Source organism: Lampetra fluviatilis, chromosome 13 (genome assembly GCF_964198595.1).
Source record: "Lampetra fluviatilis chromosome 13, kcLamFluv1.1, whole genome shotgun sequence".
Lineage (NCBI taxonomy): Eukaryota > Metazoa > Chordata > Hyperoartia > Petromyzontiformes > Petromyzontidae > Lampetra > Lampetra fluviatilis.
This window is the reverse complement of record NC_136287.1, coordinates 7,688,360-7,706,756: the sequence shown is the minus strand read 5'-3', so window position 1 is coordinate 7,706,756 and position 18,397 is coordinate 7,688,360. Positions and strand designations below refer to the sequence as shown.

Below are 18,397 nucleotides of genomic sequence, written 5' to 3'. Positions count from 1 at the left end.
CTTGCGAAAGAAGCTCAATATACACACATGACCTAACAATGATTTAAATAATTTAAGGGTGTGTCCATGGCCCAGGTTACAACTGCTTCAGCAGTTATAGTTCACTGCCAAGCAATTGTCACATATCTTATTGTGTAGTTAGCACAAGAGAACCAACTTTTCCCATTGAATGTGCTGTATACGTCAGTGATTGAACATGTGAGAAAATCTTTCATGATGCTCAACAATCTCCCAAAAAATTATGGCTGCATTGGAAATAGTTTATGCCAGCACAGGACTCATTGAAATCTGTATTATTCCTAGATTCAAAGTAAATGCATGACTTTTGCAGGACACCGGAAGCCTGACAAACCCGCAAGCCACAACGCACGGCCACATTTTCAAGGCCATAAAAACAGTCTGGCTATTGGCGGAGGTGTATGATATTGTGTGGAGCCCTTGGGGTAATGTTAAATATTAAGTTGTGATAAAGTATGGAGGAACACGCATTCCTTCGCTGTCCAGGCACATATCTAGCATCTCGGGCATTGCGTTCTTCGTCCAAACACCTTTCCACCGTCCCTTCTAGCGATGTATCCTGCCCAAGCCCACTTACGTTTCTTAACAGTCAAAGCGATGTCTCTGTATGCTTGGAACTACGCCGAGAGACGGCAGAACACACGGGCGATGTGCAGCCTGAATATTTGATTATTCAGTTGCCACTGTCCTAAGAATTTCACACAGAATGTGTTGGCCACAGCTGACGCACAGATAAATCAATCAGCATTTTGGCCTGATATTTGTGGACTTAACGAACAAACTAAACATACCCAAGTTAAAATTCAGTTCTAGCGGTAAAGGTTAAACTTCGAGCTTAGACATTGCACAACTGTAATTTTGGAAATGGAAAACCAAAAAAACAATTGACACAGATGTTAATATAAAAAAAATTGAAATGGGAAAAAAACAAAAAAAACAATTGACACATGTTACTATAAGAACATTTATTATGGTTTTATAAGCTAAATCATGATACATTTTACACCACGTGCAATTATAATCCGTTTATTAGAATAAAGTTATCACATACGGCTGAGGATGACAACATTGCCCGTTTTAAAAATCACGATACCTTATCAAGTGTCTCACAGGAGCTCCACATTTAGAGCCACAACATTAAAGAGACAAAACACGGCCCCGCCTCGAGAGGAAACAAACTCTTAAAGAGAAAGCAAATGCCACATACCCTGACATTATTGCCGCACAAACAAAACACGCACGGGTACATTGTGCACGTGTGTGTGCACAACGCGGTGTAAAGTTACGCTTAAGCGTTTGGCTGAGGGCACGTCCTGGTCACGGTGGGTCAATCAAGGTGAGCGTGCGTTCCACGGTCGCAATGTCACCACGAGGAGAGCTGCCACGTGGTGGAGGTGGTGGGGGTTTCCTCGACTTGACTGCAACAAGGCAATGCAATGGATGACATGTTGATGTAAAGCACTTTCAGTTGCTAAGGCTATATGGAGAGGCACTTGAGGCTTCAGGCAGACAGCAATAGCCCCATCAGCTGACGCTTAAGCCCTCCCAGCAGAGGCCGCCAGTGACGATGAAAACAAAAGCACTTTGTGGCTTTGGCGTCATCTAATTGCTTTGTGCAGAGAGCGCTACGCCCTCAGATGTGAGCGTGCCCGAACAGGGCTGTCACACCAAACCAAACAGCGCACGGTCGTGCACAGGGTGGTGGTGCAGGTGTCTTGTGACCCGGCAAATTAATTGACCCCGAATTTTTTTGCTTCTTCCTTTGCTCATTTGTTTCTATCTTGATTTGAAGCTTTCGTGACTGCAGGAATCCATACTCTTTGGATCTTTCGTTAAAGTCACGTGGGTAGAAAAATGAAGTAAAACTAAAAAAATATTTCTCACGACGTTTCGATCGCAACACAAGCGGTCGTCCTCAGGCGGAAAAAATAATCCAGCAATGGAACTAACTACTGAACCAGCGAGATTTTTTTCAACCATATCAATTCCATACACCCATCCATCAAATTCACCATGGAAGTGGAAAATGATGGTAAACTACCATTCCTGGATGTTTTGATCGAGACGAGGCCTGATGTCTCGTTGGGACATTCCGTCTGCAGGAAAGCCACCCACACGGATTCCTATCTAAAGCCTGACTCCCACCACCATCCGGCTCAGAGGAAGTCCTTCATCAAAACACTACACCATAGGGCCCGTTGCGATCGAAACGTCGTGATATATTATTCGTTTCTGTTTTCACAGCCAATAGTGTACAAAAAAAATGAACCCGTAAAAACAAAGTTTTTCACTATAAATCCTTTATATGTGTAGTGGTGGTGTTGACGTGCGCCGACAGTGATGGATCACGGGGCGGCACGGGGTGCAGGGTTGGGCACGCGTTGTGGGCGTGGTGTGGACGCGCGCGCCGGGAGTGAGAGATCACGGGGCGGCGCGGCGTGGGTGGTGAGGCGCGCTGACACTGTGGGAAAACAGGATCGTAGCCAGCGCCCAGTGATTGGTCAAATGGGATGGGTGCTCTCAGCGACGTCCGCAGGAGGTGTATAAAGGGTGACGCGCGAGAGCACTCGGGGTTGTTGTTAACCAGTTGAAGATCGAAGACGGAGTGAAGAGGTAGTGCCCTGAGACCCCTAGTCCCGCTGTCCTTGTTGGGACCGGGGCCCTGTGTGGCTCGGAGGCGAGACTGTGGGACCCGTGGTCCGACGCCCATGTGGGTCGGGACTGTGGGACCCAGAGTCGAGAGGGACACCCCGGCTGGGTGTGTTCCAAGAGGCTACGGGGCGTAAGAGCCCGTGTTGGTGTAGCCAGGAGAACCGTGTGGGGTAGGCTGGTGTTAGCCACCCGTGTAGCTAAGGGGTGTTAGTCACCCGAGTAGCTAAGTGGGTGTTAGTCACCCGAGTAGCTAAGTGGGTGTTAGTCACCCGAGTAGCTAAGTGGGTGTTAGTCACCCGAGTAACTAAGTGGGTGTTAGTCACCCGAGTAACTAAGTGGGTGTTAGTCACCCGAGTAACCAAATGGGTGTTAGTCACCCGAGTAACCAAGTGGGTGTTAGTCACCCGAGTAACCAAGTGGGTGTTAGTCACCCGAGTAACTACAGTGGGTGTTAGTCACCTGTGTAACGAAGTTGGTGAATAAAAGAGTGTGCTACCCGTGAAGTCGTCTCCCGCCGAGTTACTACATTACATATGCGTGGCGGCTAGAGTCCTCTCGTCCTCTGGCTTGAGATGGCTGCCACCTATGAGTCAGATGATTGCCTGCCACCATTAAGCAATTGGTAATTAAATATAATTTATTTTTTCCTAAAAAGTGTAAAATTTTGGAAAAAAATGTTCACGAAAATTATTTCTCACGCACAACGAGTCTGTGTGCAAAATGTCAGCTCGATTGGATCACGGGAAGTGGGTTAATAAACGACCGAAAGATTTGCACGGTCGTAAGCGCGCAAGCAAGCAAGTGAACTTAATATAAAGGATTTTAAAAAGATGACGTTTTATAGAATGAAACGTGAGTCACAAGACATATGGACCACCCTGTAAATAGGATTTCCACCTGTTCTGGTTTTCCCCAGGACATCCCTCTCTGTGAGGAAGCCATCCCGATAAATCTTGTAGTCGTTCCGAGACAACGATTATACGACTAGTTTTCCCCTATATTCTTGGTTCTTTCGGTAAAGTCACGTAGAAGGGAAATAATAAAAATTTTACAATACAATTCTCACGACGTTTCGATTGCAACACAAGAAAACATCATCAGGTGTGAAAACCACAACAAGAAAATTAGAAAAAAGTGGCGTTGCTGTGGTTTTCACACCTGATGATGATTGCTTGTGTTGCAATCGAAACGTCGTGAGAATTTTATTTTTCATTTTTATTACTTTATTATTTCCCTTTTACGTGACTTTACCGAAAGAACCAAGAATATGAATCCCTGCAGTCACGAAAGCTTTAAATCGAAATTTAGTTTTCCCCTCTTCTGGTATTATGAGATACCTTTCTTTCCACGATATGCCGCGCATTTTGTGTACCTCCTAAGGTGGCAATCATAAATGACGCTCCCCCCCTACTTACGTTTTTAAAAGACGGACCAAAGTACGCTCGCCCATGCAGAACCTGTTTTGCCAGATTTCCAGTCACCAGGCCCATGTGGCTGAAATTCTCAACCCGATTGCATTCAAAGTCTCGTCACTGTACTCTGCAAGTTGATCCAAACTCATTGTTGACATTATTTTTTGGGCAATTTAATCGCAAAGTTAATTCGCAAATAAAATGTTGCAATAACTCGGTTTAGATATAGAAGCATTTAATTTAGACAAACATAGCACTGTATTATGTAGTACTCCAATGATTTTTTTTTCAAACAGCATAACATACTTACAGAATTTTTTTAAACTTACTTCATATGCAATACACAGTATATATGAAGATCCTTATGCATCCTAATATTCATATAATATCTATTAAATCTACGAGCTCTCCATGGTTAGAATGACCTCTTACTTTGCTCATGACCGTTATTAAGCCACACACAGACTTCCGTGACAGTCCTAAGCCTTATGGGACACAGCATGTGCAATCACATAAAGAAATAGAGCACTTTGGATAACTTCACCCGGCAACCCACATTAGCATTCACTACAACCGCCCACTAACCCGAATAATATACAACCACTATGTATCACTGCCAAATTAACACGCGAATATCTTTGATGATATTTGTCAAACACTTTTGCAGTAATATTACATTCAGTGAATAAATAGTGGTCCCGAATTAAAATTAATCAAACGAGTTGTTCAATTCGATAAGTGGCATCGAATTGTATGTGGCGTGCATATGTTTAAGATACATGAGCATGACCATGACCTTTTCTGTGACAGCATGACTCAGGCTATATAGATTTATTTTTAAGGCGTCCAGGATGCAATGTCTAGCTTGCATTATGAAATAGGCAAAAGTCATTAAGTCTGATGTACAGGTTTCTTGCGTTTAACTTCACAGTACTTAATAATATACATGTCCGAGATCGATATACCCTAAAGTTCTGGACCAGTGGACCACTATCAACCATCAAAATATTTTTCGCGGACAACCATTCACCATAAAAAAAAACACTTGTTTGAAAATGAAAACGAGTCTAAAACTGTTAACTTAAAATCCATTCAAAAAGATGCACATGCTTTTTATTTACTCGATGACCATTGCTGCTCCAGCTAAGACAATGCGTCAATGTACAACGTGACATCGGTAGACGATGCTGGCAGATTCTGCCAATAAACCAGCTTGTGCTGATTAATTATTAATGCGATCTACTTACATTAGCTGTGCAATGGGCAGTGAGATACATGGTGTTTCGTGAAGAAGAAGAAGAAAAACAACCCGGTAGTATCTGCAACAGTTCCGCAGCCCATTAAACTATTTGACTGCTGACTTCATATGAAGAAGCACTGATGGCGTAGAAATACACTGGTTGAGTCAAGATTAACAACGGCAAAAGCTTTCATGTGACAGGGTTTTGTCATTGCTGATTTTTTTTCCCATAGAAAATCTGCGACTCCGAGGAAAATAAATCTAGCGTGGGTTTGCACATTATTATTCACGAAGTGGACAAATCTATTTATGAGGATATATATTATACTGCATTGGATTTGTATAAAACTACATCTACTGATTTGAAACTAAATGCACAGTGCACAATTGGTCTCTTTTAGGTTAGGTCGTTTAAAAATGTGTGTCGTAAAAGTGCTTAAAATGGCAACTTCATTACAAACACAATACACCTTAACGTAATTAAAGATTTTCTATTTTCACCAATCACTACATAGTTTCACCTAACCTGCCAATCACAACCAATCAACTAGATTTGTAATTATTTAACTGGACGACATGCATGACTGTGCCGATGAGTTCATGGCATCTACTAAAGGACCTGGATCAGGAAGCGATTTGATGATCCGAGCTCCTGTTAATAACCTGATGATGCTGGATGTAATATCCCGTGAAACGTCCGTACACATTTAAACGCTGTGAGATTACTCTCCAACAACCACACCGGTGGCGCTCCTGCAGCAGTAATACATCTGGAACATTCGATTCACGTGACACTTGTATTAATTGGTTGTGACGGTGGAGGAGGGTTTACAACATGCATTTTCACACAACCTAACGCAAAATAAACTAATTATAAATCATAATATTGGTCGTGAAAGACTAAGTCTAACTAAGTCTAAAATTGAACACGTTTTTTTGTTATTTCCAAGAACAAAGAACCGAGTCCAAAAAACCCAAACTGCACTCTTAACATAAATTCCACCACAATCCTAAAACTTTATCTCCCAGTACAATCTCAGTTGTCGGCATGACATTCACTTAAAAAAAACCTTCAGGAGACATTCCTTGACCACAAGGATGTAGACTTTGCTGCAGTGTCAGTTGCACACATCCCTAGGGAGCCCACAGCTAACAAAGAACCTCGCTCGAAAAGCCAAAACAGAGAGTGGAAGAGCTCACACATGAGCCCACACTTTGCTTTCCCCGGTGGCAGGTGTGGCTCAGAGCCTTCTGTGCGTGACAAGAACAAACATCTCACGCTTGGTCTTAAATTAACCCCTTGAGCGACATCTGCTTTGGATGGATGCGGCAAACCCATGTGGCAACTCTTCACGCCCTCCGAGTGAATTCGTCAACATCTGACGGATACTTCCCGGCAACGATGCTTTACGACGGCCGAGTCAGAAACCGGCTATAAACATGTGTCCCACACTCACCCGAAGGTTTCAGTTTAAAAGGCAGTCCATGAACACGGCTTTTAAACTAATAAGGTGTTTGAAAGACAATACAATTAGAGAAATGGTAACTTCGCAATAAAATTGTGCTCCAATGAATGGCAAGAGTGGTATATGTTTAGATATCGTGCGGCAAGTTCCAGGTTTGACCTGGGTTTACGTGTTTCAAGCGCCGCTCAATGAAGAAGATTGGCAAGAGGGCGAAACGGTTGAGAAAAGCATTTCAAGAAAGTTCTCGTCGTTAGCGAAGCTGGGAGTGATAATGCGTTAGCTGAAGCCATTTGGACATTACCGCTGGCTTCTAAGAAAAAATAATAGTGATTACGATGGTGTGAACGTGCGCCATTTACACATTTTTCGTGACACTGCGAGTCAAGGTGTTCCCCTTTCCCACAAGCACCCGGCACATGCCTCCACGTTCCAGGTGTGCACTTCACCCCACCAACACGCAATCTGAAAATCGACTAACAACGGCGTGGTCATGTTATCGGCTTATGATGTAGCAACCCTAATAACGGCCAATGGTGATAATAGAAGGACTGAGCAAGTTTCGTTCTTGGCACCTTCATTGGGAGCATCGGCATCAACGCTCACCCTCGTTCCACCGTCAAATCTGGACACCGTCGTGGTTAGCGGCCGGTTTGTAGATAACGTCGCGTTTGGTGGCAGACTGTCTGGACCTGTGGGTGATAAAAAAAAATACAATGTACAAAACCAGACTGTAGTCTCAACAATTGAAACATTATACCTGTCATCACGAGTGACCATTGCAAACTATTTGAAATCGTTCTACGTATTTTATTGAAAATTACAACCGTGAAATTACTGCTATAATTCATGATTATGTTATCATTGTCGTCTATGACCATATCAAAGCTATGATCTCAGAAGCTAAGCAGTTGTTGCACCTGCTTAGTGTTTGAATAAGCGAGCAACATGGCTTGCCAGGTGTTGTAGGAATGTGGATGTGAAGTAGCCAGGAGATTGAAGTGCTGAGTGTCATAACCTCATATATATGTGTTTTACCCTCGTATTCCAGATTCCTTCCACAAATCCAAACAGTTATTCATAGAATTTGTCAAACATCCGAAAGTGGATTCCTCCAGAAAAAAAGTATTGGACTTCGTGAGAATTTCCTGAATAAATGACGAGCATGTATATTTTTTATTATTACAGTCCCCTTCATCACCAAATTAAGGCCACTTTATATGCCAATGTATCTGTCAGCTGCAGTTCATCATACAGCCAGGATTATCCTGTAATTTAACATCCAAATTATACTTGGCCTTTTACAGCGAAGCTCCAGTGACAAGGTCACCGAACAAGGTAGAGTAGCAAATGGAGTTGATTAAGGCCATGATAGCTCATTGTGCTCACAATCATCACAAGGGTACAGGTACAAGTCATAGTCGGGGTTAACTCTACCCAGCACTGTGGAAATAAAAAAAATGGTTGTGTTAAATGAAGACAACCTCCCCCCACCAGAGGACTGTGGAATTTCCACCACTATCTCTGCATCGCCTATTGAGAACGGGCAGCGGTGTTGGGTCAGTACCCTCACCGCCGAACTACTAATCCACCAATACTGGTTGCCATTATGATGCTCCTCCAAAGGGCCTACTACAACCACCAAGAAAACCAAAACTTCACATTGGCCACCCAACCTAGAACCAGGTTTGCGCCCCGTCATTGAAAGTTTACGATCACGACATTTCCGCGATCTGTCCGTACGTTTTGCGTCTTTGGGAGAAGCAATAAATGACCAGGACGACGAAGCAGATGACGAAGAGGATGCCGAAGATGATGGCAAGGATGTCACCTGCACGCACACCAGCAGGGTGAGTGGGGAGGCATCGTGCACACTCGACGAGACGATAGAATTTTGGAATGCAGTCCACCAATTAATCATGGTCAATTAATTGAAAATCATAGTTAATTAATTATAATTGACCACAAGTGAAGCCACAAATGCACATGGAACGTAGAAACAATATTTAAGGTTAAAAGTTTAACTTTTTAATCAGAAAAAGTGATAGATAGGTACATGTAGAGGTTCATCCCTGTACATTGTTGCCAACCCAATTGCTGATGGAGAAGCCTCCCATAACAGGTGCTCTAGATGGTACTTTGGCCTATTCTTAAATGCTGATCACGTGTTTTGAAAGAGGTGTGAGTATCTTCTACACTTTGCCCAACCATACGTTACCTACCGATTGACGAATTGGTGTTCCCATTCATATACCGGGAGGAAGACAAAGGCGGTGGGATTTCAGAAACTTGCCCATCATTTCAATTGCCGCAGGAGGAGATCAAATCGGCGATGTCTCGCTTACACCTGTGACAAAGAGCTTTATAGCTGATCGGATTCCTCCAGTATAAATAAATATTCTTATTCTGAAGCCCGGTGTGATAACCATTGCACCACAGCAGGTTCCCTTTTAACCATGTTTTATTTTACGATGACACCATCTGGCAACAAACTGGAGATGGTAATCAGTGCTGTGCTTGCGATACGTCAACACTGCGTATAATGCGTTGCCAACTGAGTTCACTTACCCACACGCAGTCCCTTTGGTCCTGGAACAAAAACAAAGACAGAGAAACCATAAAATAAACAGGCGTTCAGTGACACGCGGCTCACAGAGCTGGCCAGCACGCACCTGTGTGCGGAAGTTACGAGGTTAGGCGAGACAACCACATGCCGTGTCAACCCGTACGGCTTTCCCGTATTCTTCTACAGGGAAATTGAGTTTTCAGGTCCATATGGCATGCAGCCGTTTCAATACGGGCAAAAAAAAGTCTATTTGTTTGCGTTTCTCCCTTGTGATGGGACTTTGTAAGATGAACGGTGAAATGTATAAGGGGCACGGAGTGACCGATAAGGTCTGAATTGGCCTGTAATAAGGTAGGTGCTGATAAGGGGTTGACAGGTATGAAGGACCGCACACAATGCGGTTATGAGTGAATATGGATTCGCACAACGATGCTAAAATGCGACCGTTTTACAAAACGCTGTGCGGACAGCTTAGGCAGCGTGTTTATGTCACAGAGACAGGTCTGGAAGCTGGGACTTGAACATGAGCAGGCGCGTCCACAGGGGGAAGGGAGTTCCAGACCATGAGGGCAGCGCAGCAGAAGGAGTGCTTGTTGGGATTTTTTAAAATTCAATCCAAGAGAAAACGGATCCAACGAATTTAATAATATACAGCCCTTTGTCAATCTACTGCTGGAGGAAAACCTCCCCATACAGTATTGGCCATGGGAGTTGTTTGACATAAGCCCTGGATGGGAATTGAACTGAAGAAGCACGGTTCACAAGTAGTGCATGAGCCACTGCGCCACCACTCCATTACCAATTTGATGTGCCAATTGGGAATACCCAATTAAACATTACAGCTCGTTTGTGCCCGTAAAATGTGCCAGTCAATTGGCTCATTTATGGAAAAGGACATATATATTTTTTTTAAATGTACTGTGTTGACAGTTTGGATTTCATGCTTTCAAAAAAATCTACAGAGCCCCTCCCAAAAGTAAAGCCGATGACACAATATAAAGGATAATTAAATAAAAAAACACACATTTATACAAGCTCTGTCTCCACTTGCATATCGCATCATGGCGGGCCCTCGACAGAGAGGTGCAAAGACAAGGGCAGAGATCTCCCATATAGCCTAAACAGACTGTTGGGGCAAGTGCTGGTATTGAGCACCTATGAAGGCCGGTATGGCACACGAGGGGGTGGGTGGCCAGCACCACGCCCGGCCGCCTTTGTCTCCCCAATGGCGATATTTATCACCAGGTACTCCTTTTCGGCTGAGTTGACCTAGGGGAGGCCCATGACCAGTTCAGATAATTGTCCCTGGTGTTGGGCGTGAGCGGGAATTGAACTCGGGTCGCCGGGTTCATAGTGCAGCGCGCTCACCGCTCACACAACCAAATGAGCCTTGATGTCTTGCGTTCTTGATACTGCATGGCAATTATACAAGGCAACCTGTAATCCCCTGGGCTGGGATAGAATCTGAGCTGCTGCACATATTACTGCTGGCTGATCACACAGACTAATCACATTGGCTGTGCAGCTCCCCAAATGCGTTGTATGCTTGCTCATTACTTGTAATGAGGGCGCGCTGGCTTTCTCGGGCAAGATGATTTTTGGCAGGACATCCTTGCCGTGGCTGTCTTTGGCTGGCCACAGCTATGGAGCAACCGGAGGCAAGTTCTCTGCGCAAGGCTTTCTGCGGTGGACAACCCCGTGCCAAGTTGTCTTTGGCAAAACCACTTCCGCAGGCTGCCGCTTGCGATCGACTTTCTCACAGAACTCCACAAAACTGGGCATGCCCTCCTTTCAAGTCACCGACGATCTCCTGCGCATTCTTTTTTTTATTCCAACTGGCAGTTCGGAATTTTTGATGAAAGAGAAAAGAGGTGGGCGAGAGTCACGGTGCGGGTGCTGCAAAATGCCGAATCGCAGCGTAAAGGGGACGGCGCACAGGTGACACCAGGTGACAACGGCATCACCCGTGGTTGCTCTGTCCCAGCGCCGTATCGGGTTATTCCTCATGTCGTATCAGCTTAGGGCGCCACGCATTCTACAGCGACACGCATTCTATAGCGACACGGCGAGGGACCAGGGCCGTGGGCTTGTGGGGGACCGACGCCGGCCGAGGTTTATGAAGGAGGCGATGGAGGCGGCCAGTTTGAAGGGTGGCCTGGACAAGTGCCAGTGCCGCACAAAGAGCTCATTATTTTACTTTACTGCGCTGCATTGCTCAGCGGCTTTTTGACGAGCTTACTCTGTAAACAAAAATAAAGACCTGGACACACCGCCACACTGCCACTGTTCCACCCCCCATTCCACATAACACAAGCTCACCGCTCATCCATGCTCAACACTGTCGTCTCCGTGATTTCTTTAATCGGTTATCCATGACCCTGGTTTTTAGGGCCGACTGTGAGCTCCTTGGCAATGCAATGTACGTAACATTGTTTGGGAGACGGGAAATCTATTTATATTTTTTGTTGCAAACAGAAGTGCACTCATAGCAAGGTTCTGGGGGGGGAGGTGCAGGGGGGGGGGGCACGGATAAAGAATAACCCAGCAAACTCGAGGTGGCATGGCGCTTTTCGTTAAAATTGCCCGAGTCTTTTAAATCGATGTGCCAATGTAACACAATTATCTGGTCTGAAATGCAACGGCACATTGCGAAATTAGTTTACACGTATCCAATATAAAACTAAAAACTAAACTATATTTGACCAGGTTAGACCCACTGAGCTATTTAGACGTGACCTGACCACAAATGAGAGCTCAGCGAAGTGATGTATCATGTGGAAATTAATAGCAGCCAAATACTCTAAACGCATGTTTATAAATGTGGAGGTGAAATTATATGGCACCCCATATAATCAACAAGAGATTCTGAATCCGAATACCATAGGTGGGACAAAGTCATTGTTATGCAAGTCCAAGTCGAGTCGCAAGTCATCAAATTCATGACTCGAGTCTGACTCGAGTCCAAGTCACATGACTCGAGTCCACATCTCATAGGTGGGACAAAGTCATTGTTATGCAAGTCCAAGTCGAGTCGCAAGTCATCAAATTCATGACTCGAGTCTGACTCGAGTCCAAGTCACATGACTCGAGTCCACACCTCTGCCGAATACCGAAATGTTCGGTGGGGAGCCAATTGTGGGCAGCGTGTACCGGTATACACGTCCACACAATCGCCCGGTCGCAATGCTGGAAGGAGTCGTTCGAGCAGGCTCAGTGCCGTAGTTTACCAATTTATACGAGAATCCTTCGCGGAATGTGACCAATCAAGCCACTGTCACTGCTCCCTCTTAATCCACACTTGCACCACCCGCATCCGCACCCCCACCACCGCCAACCCGCACAAATCCCCAAGGGGCAGCCAATTTACTGCAATCACCCAAGCGCTCGTATGAAGCCATCATGGCCTGCAAGAGGAAGAGGCACATTTATGTATAACACCACAGCGCCCAGGCCAGGCGTAGCTGATTGATTTAGCCTTCATCAAGCTGGGAACACAAAGCCACTCGAAATTAAATGGGACTGCACCAGACCATTAACTGGTATTCAGCAACAATGATTTGTGATACCGCATTGCCAGTTGTGCACCATCACAAATACCGAAAACTCAACACACACGCGTGACATTTCAGGCAATGTCCCTTCTCTGGCTATGAATAGTTTTTGACTGGCATTGGATGCCTGCGATGGAAAACATAGCATGACGCAATCTTCCTCTTTGTGGATCGAGTCTTCGATTCTTAGAAGGGAAACTCAAAACTTAGCAGACCCCCCCCCCTTCACATTCTTGATTTCCGTAAAAATAGCAGTGGGCACCAGGTACCAAACGTATACGTCCGCTTGCGTGTTCTCGCACTCTCTGTCTTGGCATCCCAGACATCAGAGGTCACTGCAGCACTGTAGTACCATTCGGGGGGGGGGGGGTGCTGGAGGGGGCTGAGCCCCCCCACCTGCCCTGCTATAGGCTCAGTCACCTTTCCAGGATAAATTGTTAAAGACAAGTCTAAATAAATCGTCGCGTTATTTAACTATCTAACACCATTGGCAATGAAGTGATGGGTATCGCAGCCTTTCCCCGTATACACAGCGGCTGAGAGCTGGAACAGTTGGTAGATGAAAGCAAATCGTGGGGCATTTGCGTGGAGGCTTCACTTGCGATCACGGGGTACACCATTCTGCAGGAGCCCCACAGTACTTGGAGCGCACTGTCGGGCACAGAGGTCGCAAACGGGTTTTGATTCCTTACCCGTACCCGTACCCGGCCGCACCAGGGTCGCAAATGGGTACCCGTACGCTACCCGTACCCGTACCCTACCCGAAATGAGTGACAAACGGTTACTCACCAGTGACTCACGGCCTACCCGTACCTGTACCCGGCCGCACCAGGGTCGCAAACGGGTACCCGTACCCGTACCTGGCCGGGTACGGGTAGCCGGGTATCGGGTAGGGTACGGGTATCGGGTACCCGGTTGCGACCTCTGGTCGGGCACCATGCCGAACACCGCACGGCTACAACCCAGAGAAACACGCCGGCGAGCTATGGAAGCAAGATCACGTCCTTAACTCACTCCGTTTAGTGTTCACATTTGTTTTGAAGTTTCTTTAACGCGGACTGTCGTATTAACTCTCCCCCCAACCGTGGCTGCGTATGGCCTGCCCTCCTTAAACAAGGTCACACGCCTGGATTGGGCTGGTTTCAGCTGCTGTTGAGAACATGAGTCAGAGCTTGAGGCCGAAGAGGCTCGGAGCCTCGGAGCAAAGGGTAGGGGTCAACTAGTAATGGGTAAACGGGAAGGGCTATGGATAAGCTCCTGTTAAGGGGTGGCAGAGGAGCCATACAACTGCACTGCACTCTCGGTGAAGTAACAATAAATGAACAAACTTGATGTGAAGCTTTCGTGACTGCAGGAATCCAAACTCTTTGGTTCTTTCGGTATAGTCACGTAGGTATACAATTTTCTTTAAAAAATTGATCACGACGTTTCGATCGCCACACAAGCAATCGTCCTCTATCCCACCTGAGGACGATTGCTTGTGTGGCGATCGAAAACGTCGCGATCTATTTTTTTTCTACCTACGTGACTTTACCAAAAGAACTAAAGAGTAATAAATGAACACTTGCGACAATTTTAACAGAATAATAAATTAACAACACTCTGCTACGGAGAAGTGCCATCGGCCAAAACATCACCTAATATATAGTTTGCCCTATTTAAAGCAGTGTTATTGACAAATGTGTTGAGTTTTGTTTTTGGTTATTTGTGTGTGTGCACCACTGCCAATGCTTTATGCCACGTCAAGAAGTTTGCACACTCGGAGAGACCGCTTCGTTTGATTCCTGCCATCAGGTGACGTTTACAGTCGCCTTGGTGACGAGTCCAGGCTGCTTCTGGGTCAACGTGATCGGGGAACAAGAAGCTGGGCCTGTGGCCCCAGCAGGGGGGAGGTAATGAAGACGGCAACGCAGCAGCGTGAGACTCCTCATGAAAACAGTTGCAGAATCAGAATATTTGTTTATACTTGAGGAATCCGATGAGCTATACAGCTCTATTTCACAGCAGCAGCAATAGCAGCAGACCATCAAAACTACAGGCAACATGATATTCTAAACCTATCGTGGGATATTGTCGGGATTCCGATTGTTGGATTGTTTATTTACTGCATTTGCATCTCACGTTTTTTTCTGGGTGCTGCTTGCATGAATAAAAAAAATGCTTTGGAATTTTACGGCGCAGATAATTATGTATACCGCCTTAAAATAGCTATCTTACTTTATATTTTGTTCAATAACTGAAACCAGGGATGCAGTGAATACCGCTTTAAATCAAGATAAGATAAGCCAAATACAACTAATACCTACGACCAAGCGACCAAACAACCCAGAATATGCCCCATCTCATCAGATCACAGAAGCTAAGCCAGTTTTTTGCACCAAACGAGTACTTGGAGCAGCGACCACCATACTAAACAGGTGTTATAGGCAAGGGCGGTTTCTTCATTAGGGCGATTTGGCGACGCACCACCAACCACAGAGTCACGCTAGCCGTCACTGTGCCTCTGGATATAGTCCAATCAGCGTCATGCTACGTTCTGTGGAGTCCCGCTTCTTTTTGGGCGATTTCCCTCCAGCTGAGAATCGCCCCGAGTGGTCCCATAGACTTACATTCAAAGATGTTTTTTTTCGAACGGGGGCGCTGCAATGCATTCTCTATGGCTTCCGGGAGGGCTTGCACTAATGTGCTTACGTCATCATACGTGCTTACGTCATCATACGTAAGCACGTTTCATCCAACAATATAATTTGTCGCCACCTAGTGGAATCTTTAATAAAATAAACTTGAGTGGTTTGTTTTAATAGTGAGTATAGAAACAAACAAGATGTATTGTAAGAGTCACTTTATTTTTCATTAATATTAAAGAAGTGAAGTTGCCTTTATATGCTTAAGCTGTTAATTTATCCATTGCATGGGTGGACCTTATCCTTATCAATCATCCAGACATTTGCCCCCCCTGAGAGATTTTGCAGGAGCCGCCACTGGTTATAGGCAACTGTGGGACTATGTTGTAGGCAGTAGATGGCAATGCAGCAAATCCATTGCTGCACTGTACTTCTATGCTTTCACATCTATGCTCCTCACTTTCACCAACCCATCACATCCGACCAGCGTGGTGAAACATGGTCAAATAACCCCCATGGCAGGAACGCCATGGGGAGGCCATCATCCAGCAGTGGATTGATAAAAGGGCTGTAGTGGCTTTAGTTATTTTTTCCGACTTCGTGGAAATCCGGGTGAGGAGAATTTGCATTTAAAGAATCTGGGCGATCGGAGCGAGAGAAGACGTCCCGCCGGGGCGGTGTCCACTGGGCTACGTGAGGGGGGCTCTCGTTTTTCACGGTGGCTGGAATCACTCCTCGACAGTTGGGTTATTCAAGGGTAAAGGCACCGCTGCCAGCCGGGTATGCGAGAACAGAGGCTCCGTGTTTTATTTACTGGGCGCAGACCAAGGCCAGGGATTAGATTAACAGACGGCGCACATTAAATTATACGCGCACATGATTTCATATTTGCTCGCCTTGCACCCGAGACCCATAAAGAAACTAAATCGTTGGCTTCACAAACTACTGTACGGTGGCTTCAGCTTGAAAATTGAACACAAGCAAGTTCCTCTTCCAAATGCAAGCGTCTCTTTCGTTTGAACCACAGCGCAAGCTTTTCACGCTTGCGCTGTACGGCGCTCCGATGGGTTTTCGGGTCGTGCCACGCGTTGTTCGGGATGGTGTCCCACGTTACGGCTCCTAAGCGCTCAGTCTCACAGGGAGAAGTGTTAATAGACTCAGAGGTCAAAATAAGTTTCGGGGCGTCAGATTCTGAAACTCTCAGAATGTGGAGAAAACATCAAACGTCGTGCCGAGCAACACGAGGTGCAACCCGAAAAGTCTCCCACAAAAGAAAGCCAATTCAAACGCCATTTCACATGTCTCTTTAGAAATTCAAGAGGTCCTGTAATAGCATCTTTTTCTTGCTCTCCATCTTCGTGTTTGCACAATCGTGTCGTAGATGCCACTCGCATTCCAATAACACTATGTAACACAAATTTTGTTCCTGGGTAGTAAGTGTTATTTCGTAATTGCTTATGTCTAAAAAGTATAGAAAATAGTAATTATTGTATTACTTTAGTATAAATACATGTTCATTTTGATTCATATGTTGTTAGTTTCTGACGAAAATACACAAAATAGGTACATCTCAAAATATAACTGTCCTGATCACAAAAGCAAAGTTTGTGGGGACATAATAACCATTTTCTGTACTTTTGAGGCATTAGCAATTAGGAAATTACACTAACTACCCAGGACAAAAAAAAATTGTTACACAGTGTAAGCCAACAACTTTATCTAAACTTACTCGCCTGAGAGAGTGGTTGCCTGCTTCCAGGAATGTGTACAATAAAGCGTTAATTATCAACATAAACCCCAACACATTCATCAATTACACTGCTGCCTTAAAGGGGGGGAATATATATAACTCACTGATGAATGTGCTGATTTGTGTAGAGTCTTTTTGTGTGTAACATGTCCTTGTGCACCACGGACATCGGCAGCATCACCATCGTCAATGTTTATATAAAGTGTGCATTGATCCGAGTGAGCTCTAACAAGAGGGTCACAACTCTCATCTCTTTGTCCGCGGGTGCCCCAATCTCATTAACATTCCCACCGCTATTCAAGCAAACTCTGGTTGTGTTCAGTAAAGTTTGTTGTTGTATTTGTGTGCAACTTAGGCAAAAGCTGAACTTATCCTTTGTGAGTGAAATCAAATATTGGAACGTTAAAATTTAATCAACACTACCCTTGCCACTTAGAACCCTCACTGCGTGTAAGTTGGGGTGGGGGGCGGAGGAATGGCGAAATAAATCATAAACTTTTTCAACGGGCAGAACATTGTCCACTGACAACCACGAGAGTAGTTTTTGCACACCCAGCATCCACACGGGAGGCCGATCAAACGTGAACAAGTTACAAAGGGCCGCAAGGCAGGACAGAGAGCACGAGTTTGGCTGGGAAATTACGGGGTTCTTTTGGGTCAACGTTTAGAGAGGGGGAGAGAGAGAGAGAGACTGCATCTCAGCTTTGCAGAGGAATCTCAAGAGACCATGGTAACAGAAAGGCAGCAGTGATGCGTTTGCACAAAAGTATAAAACGCACGTCAAGTTAACAAGGTAACCGACGAATTAATGTGAATGGAACGTTGACCAGACACTATGTATGTCACAACTCGCTGTGACTTCACAGAATTCTTTGTCGACATTCACTACAGCCAACTCGCTTGCCTGTTCTTGATTTCATGCAACTTGCAGGTTCAGAAATGAATCTGGGACAAGGCCTGTCGCAACTCGCAAACATCAGTTACAAAGATGATGGGCAAGGCAGTAGGGCAAATGTGTTTATACTGGCCCAGAAATACCATTAACAGGCCTTCAGCATGGACATTTGCCTCTACACTACAACTGTCCAGCATCAACCAATATATATAAGTACCATTATATA

The 18,397-nt window shown here is 45.2% G+C and overlaps 1 protein-coding gene across 1 annotated transcript in view; it reads right to left on the bottom strand.

Annotated features, from left to right (window-relative positions):
* Positions 1-982: 982 nt before the first annotated feature.
* Positions 983-18,397, bottom strand: part of LOC144935499 (carbonic anhydrase 14-like) — a 56,654-nt gene continuing 39,239 nt past the window's right edge. Inside the window, exons 10-12 of the mRNA XM_078862211.1 lie at positions 9,354-9,374; positions 8,529-8,616; positions 983-7,477 (exon numbers count right to left, since the gene is read on the bottom strand). Of these exons, the coding sequence (XP_078718337.1) occupies positions 7,405-7,477; positions 8,529-8,616; positions 9,354-9,374 (182 nt within the window). The 3' untranslated portion in view covers positions 983-7,404. The remainder of the gene's footprint in view (positions 7,478-8,528; positions 8,617-9,353; positions 9,375-18,397) is intronic.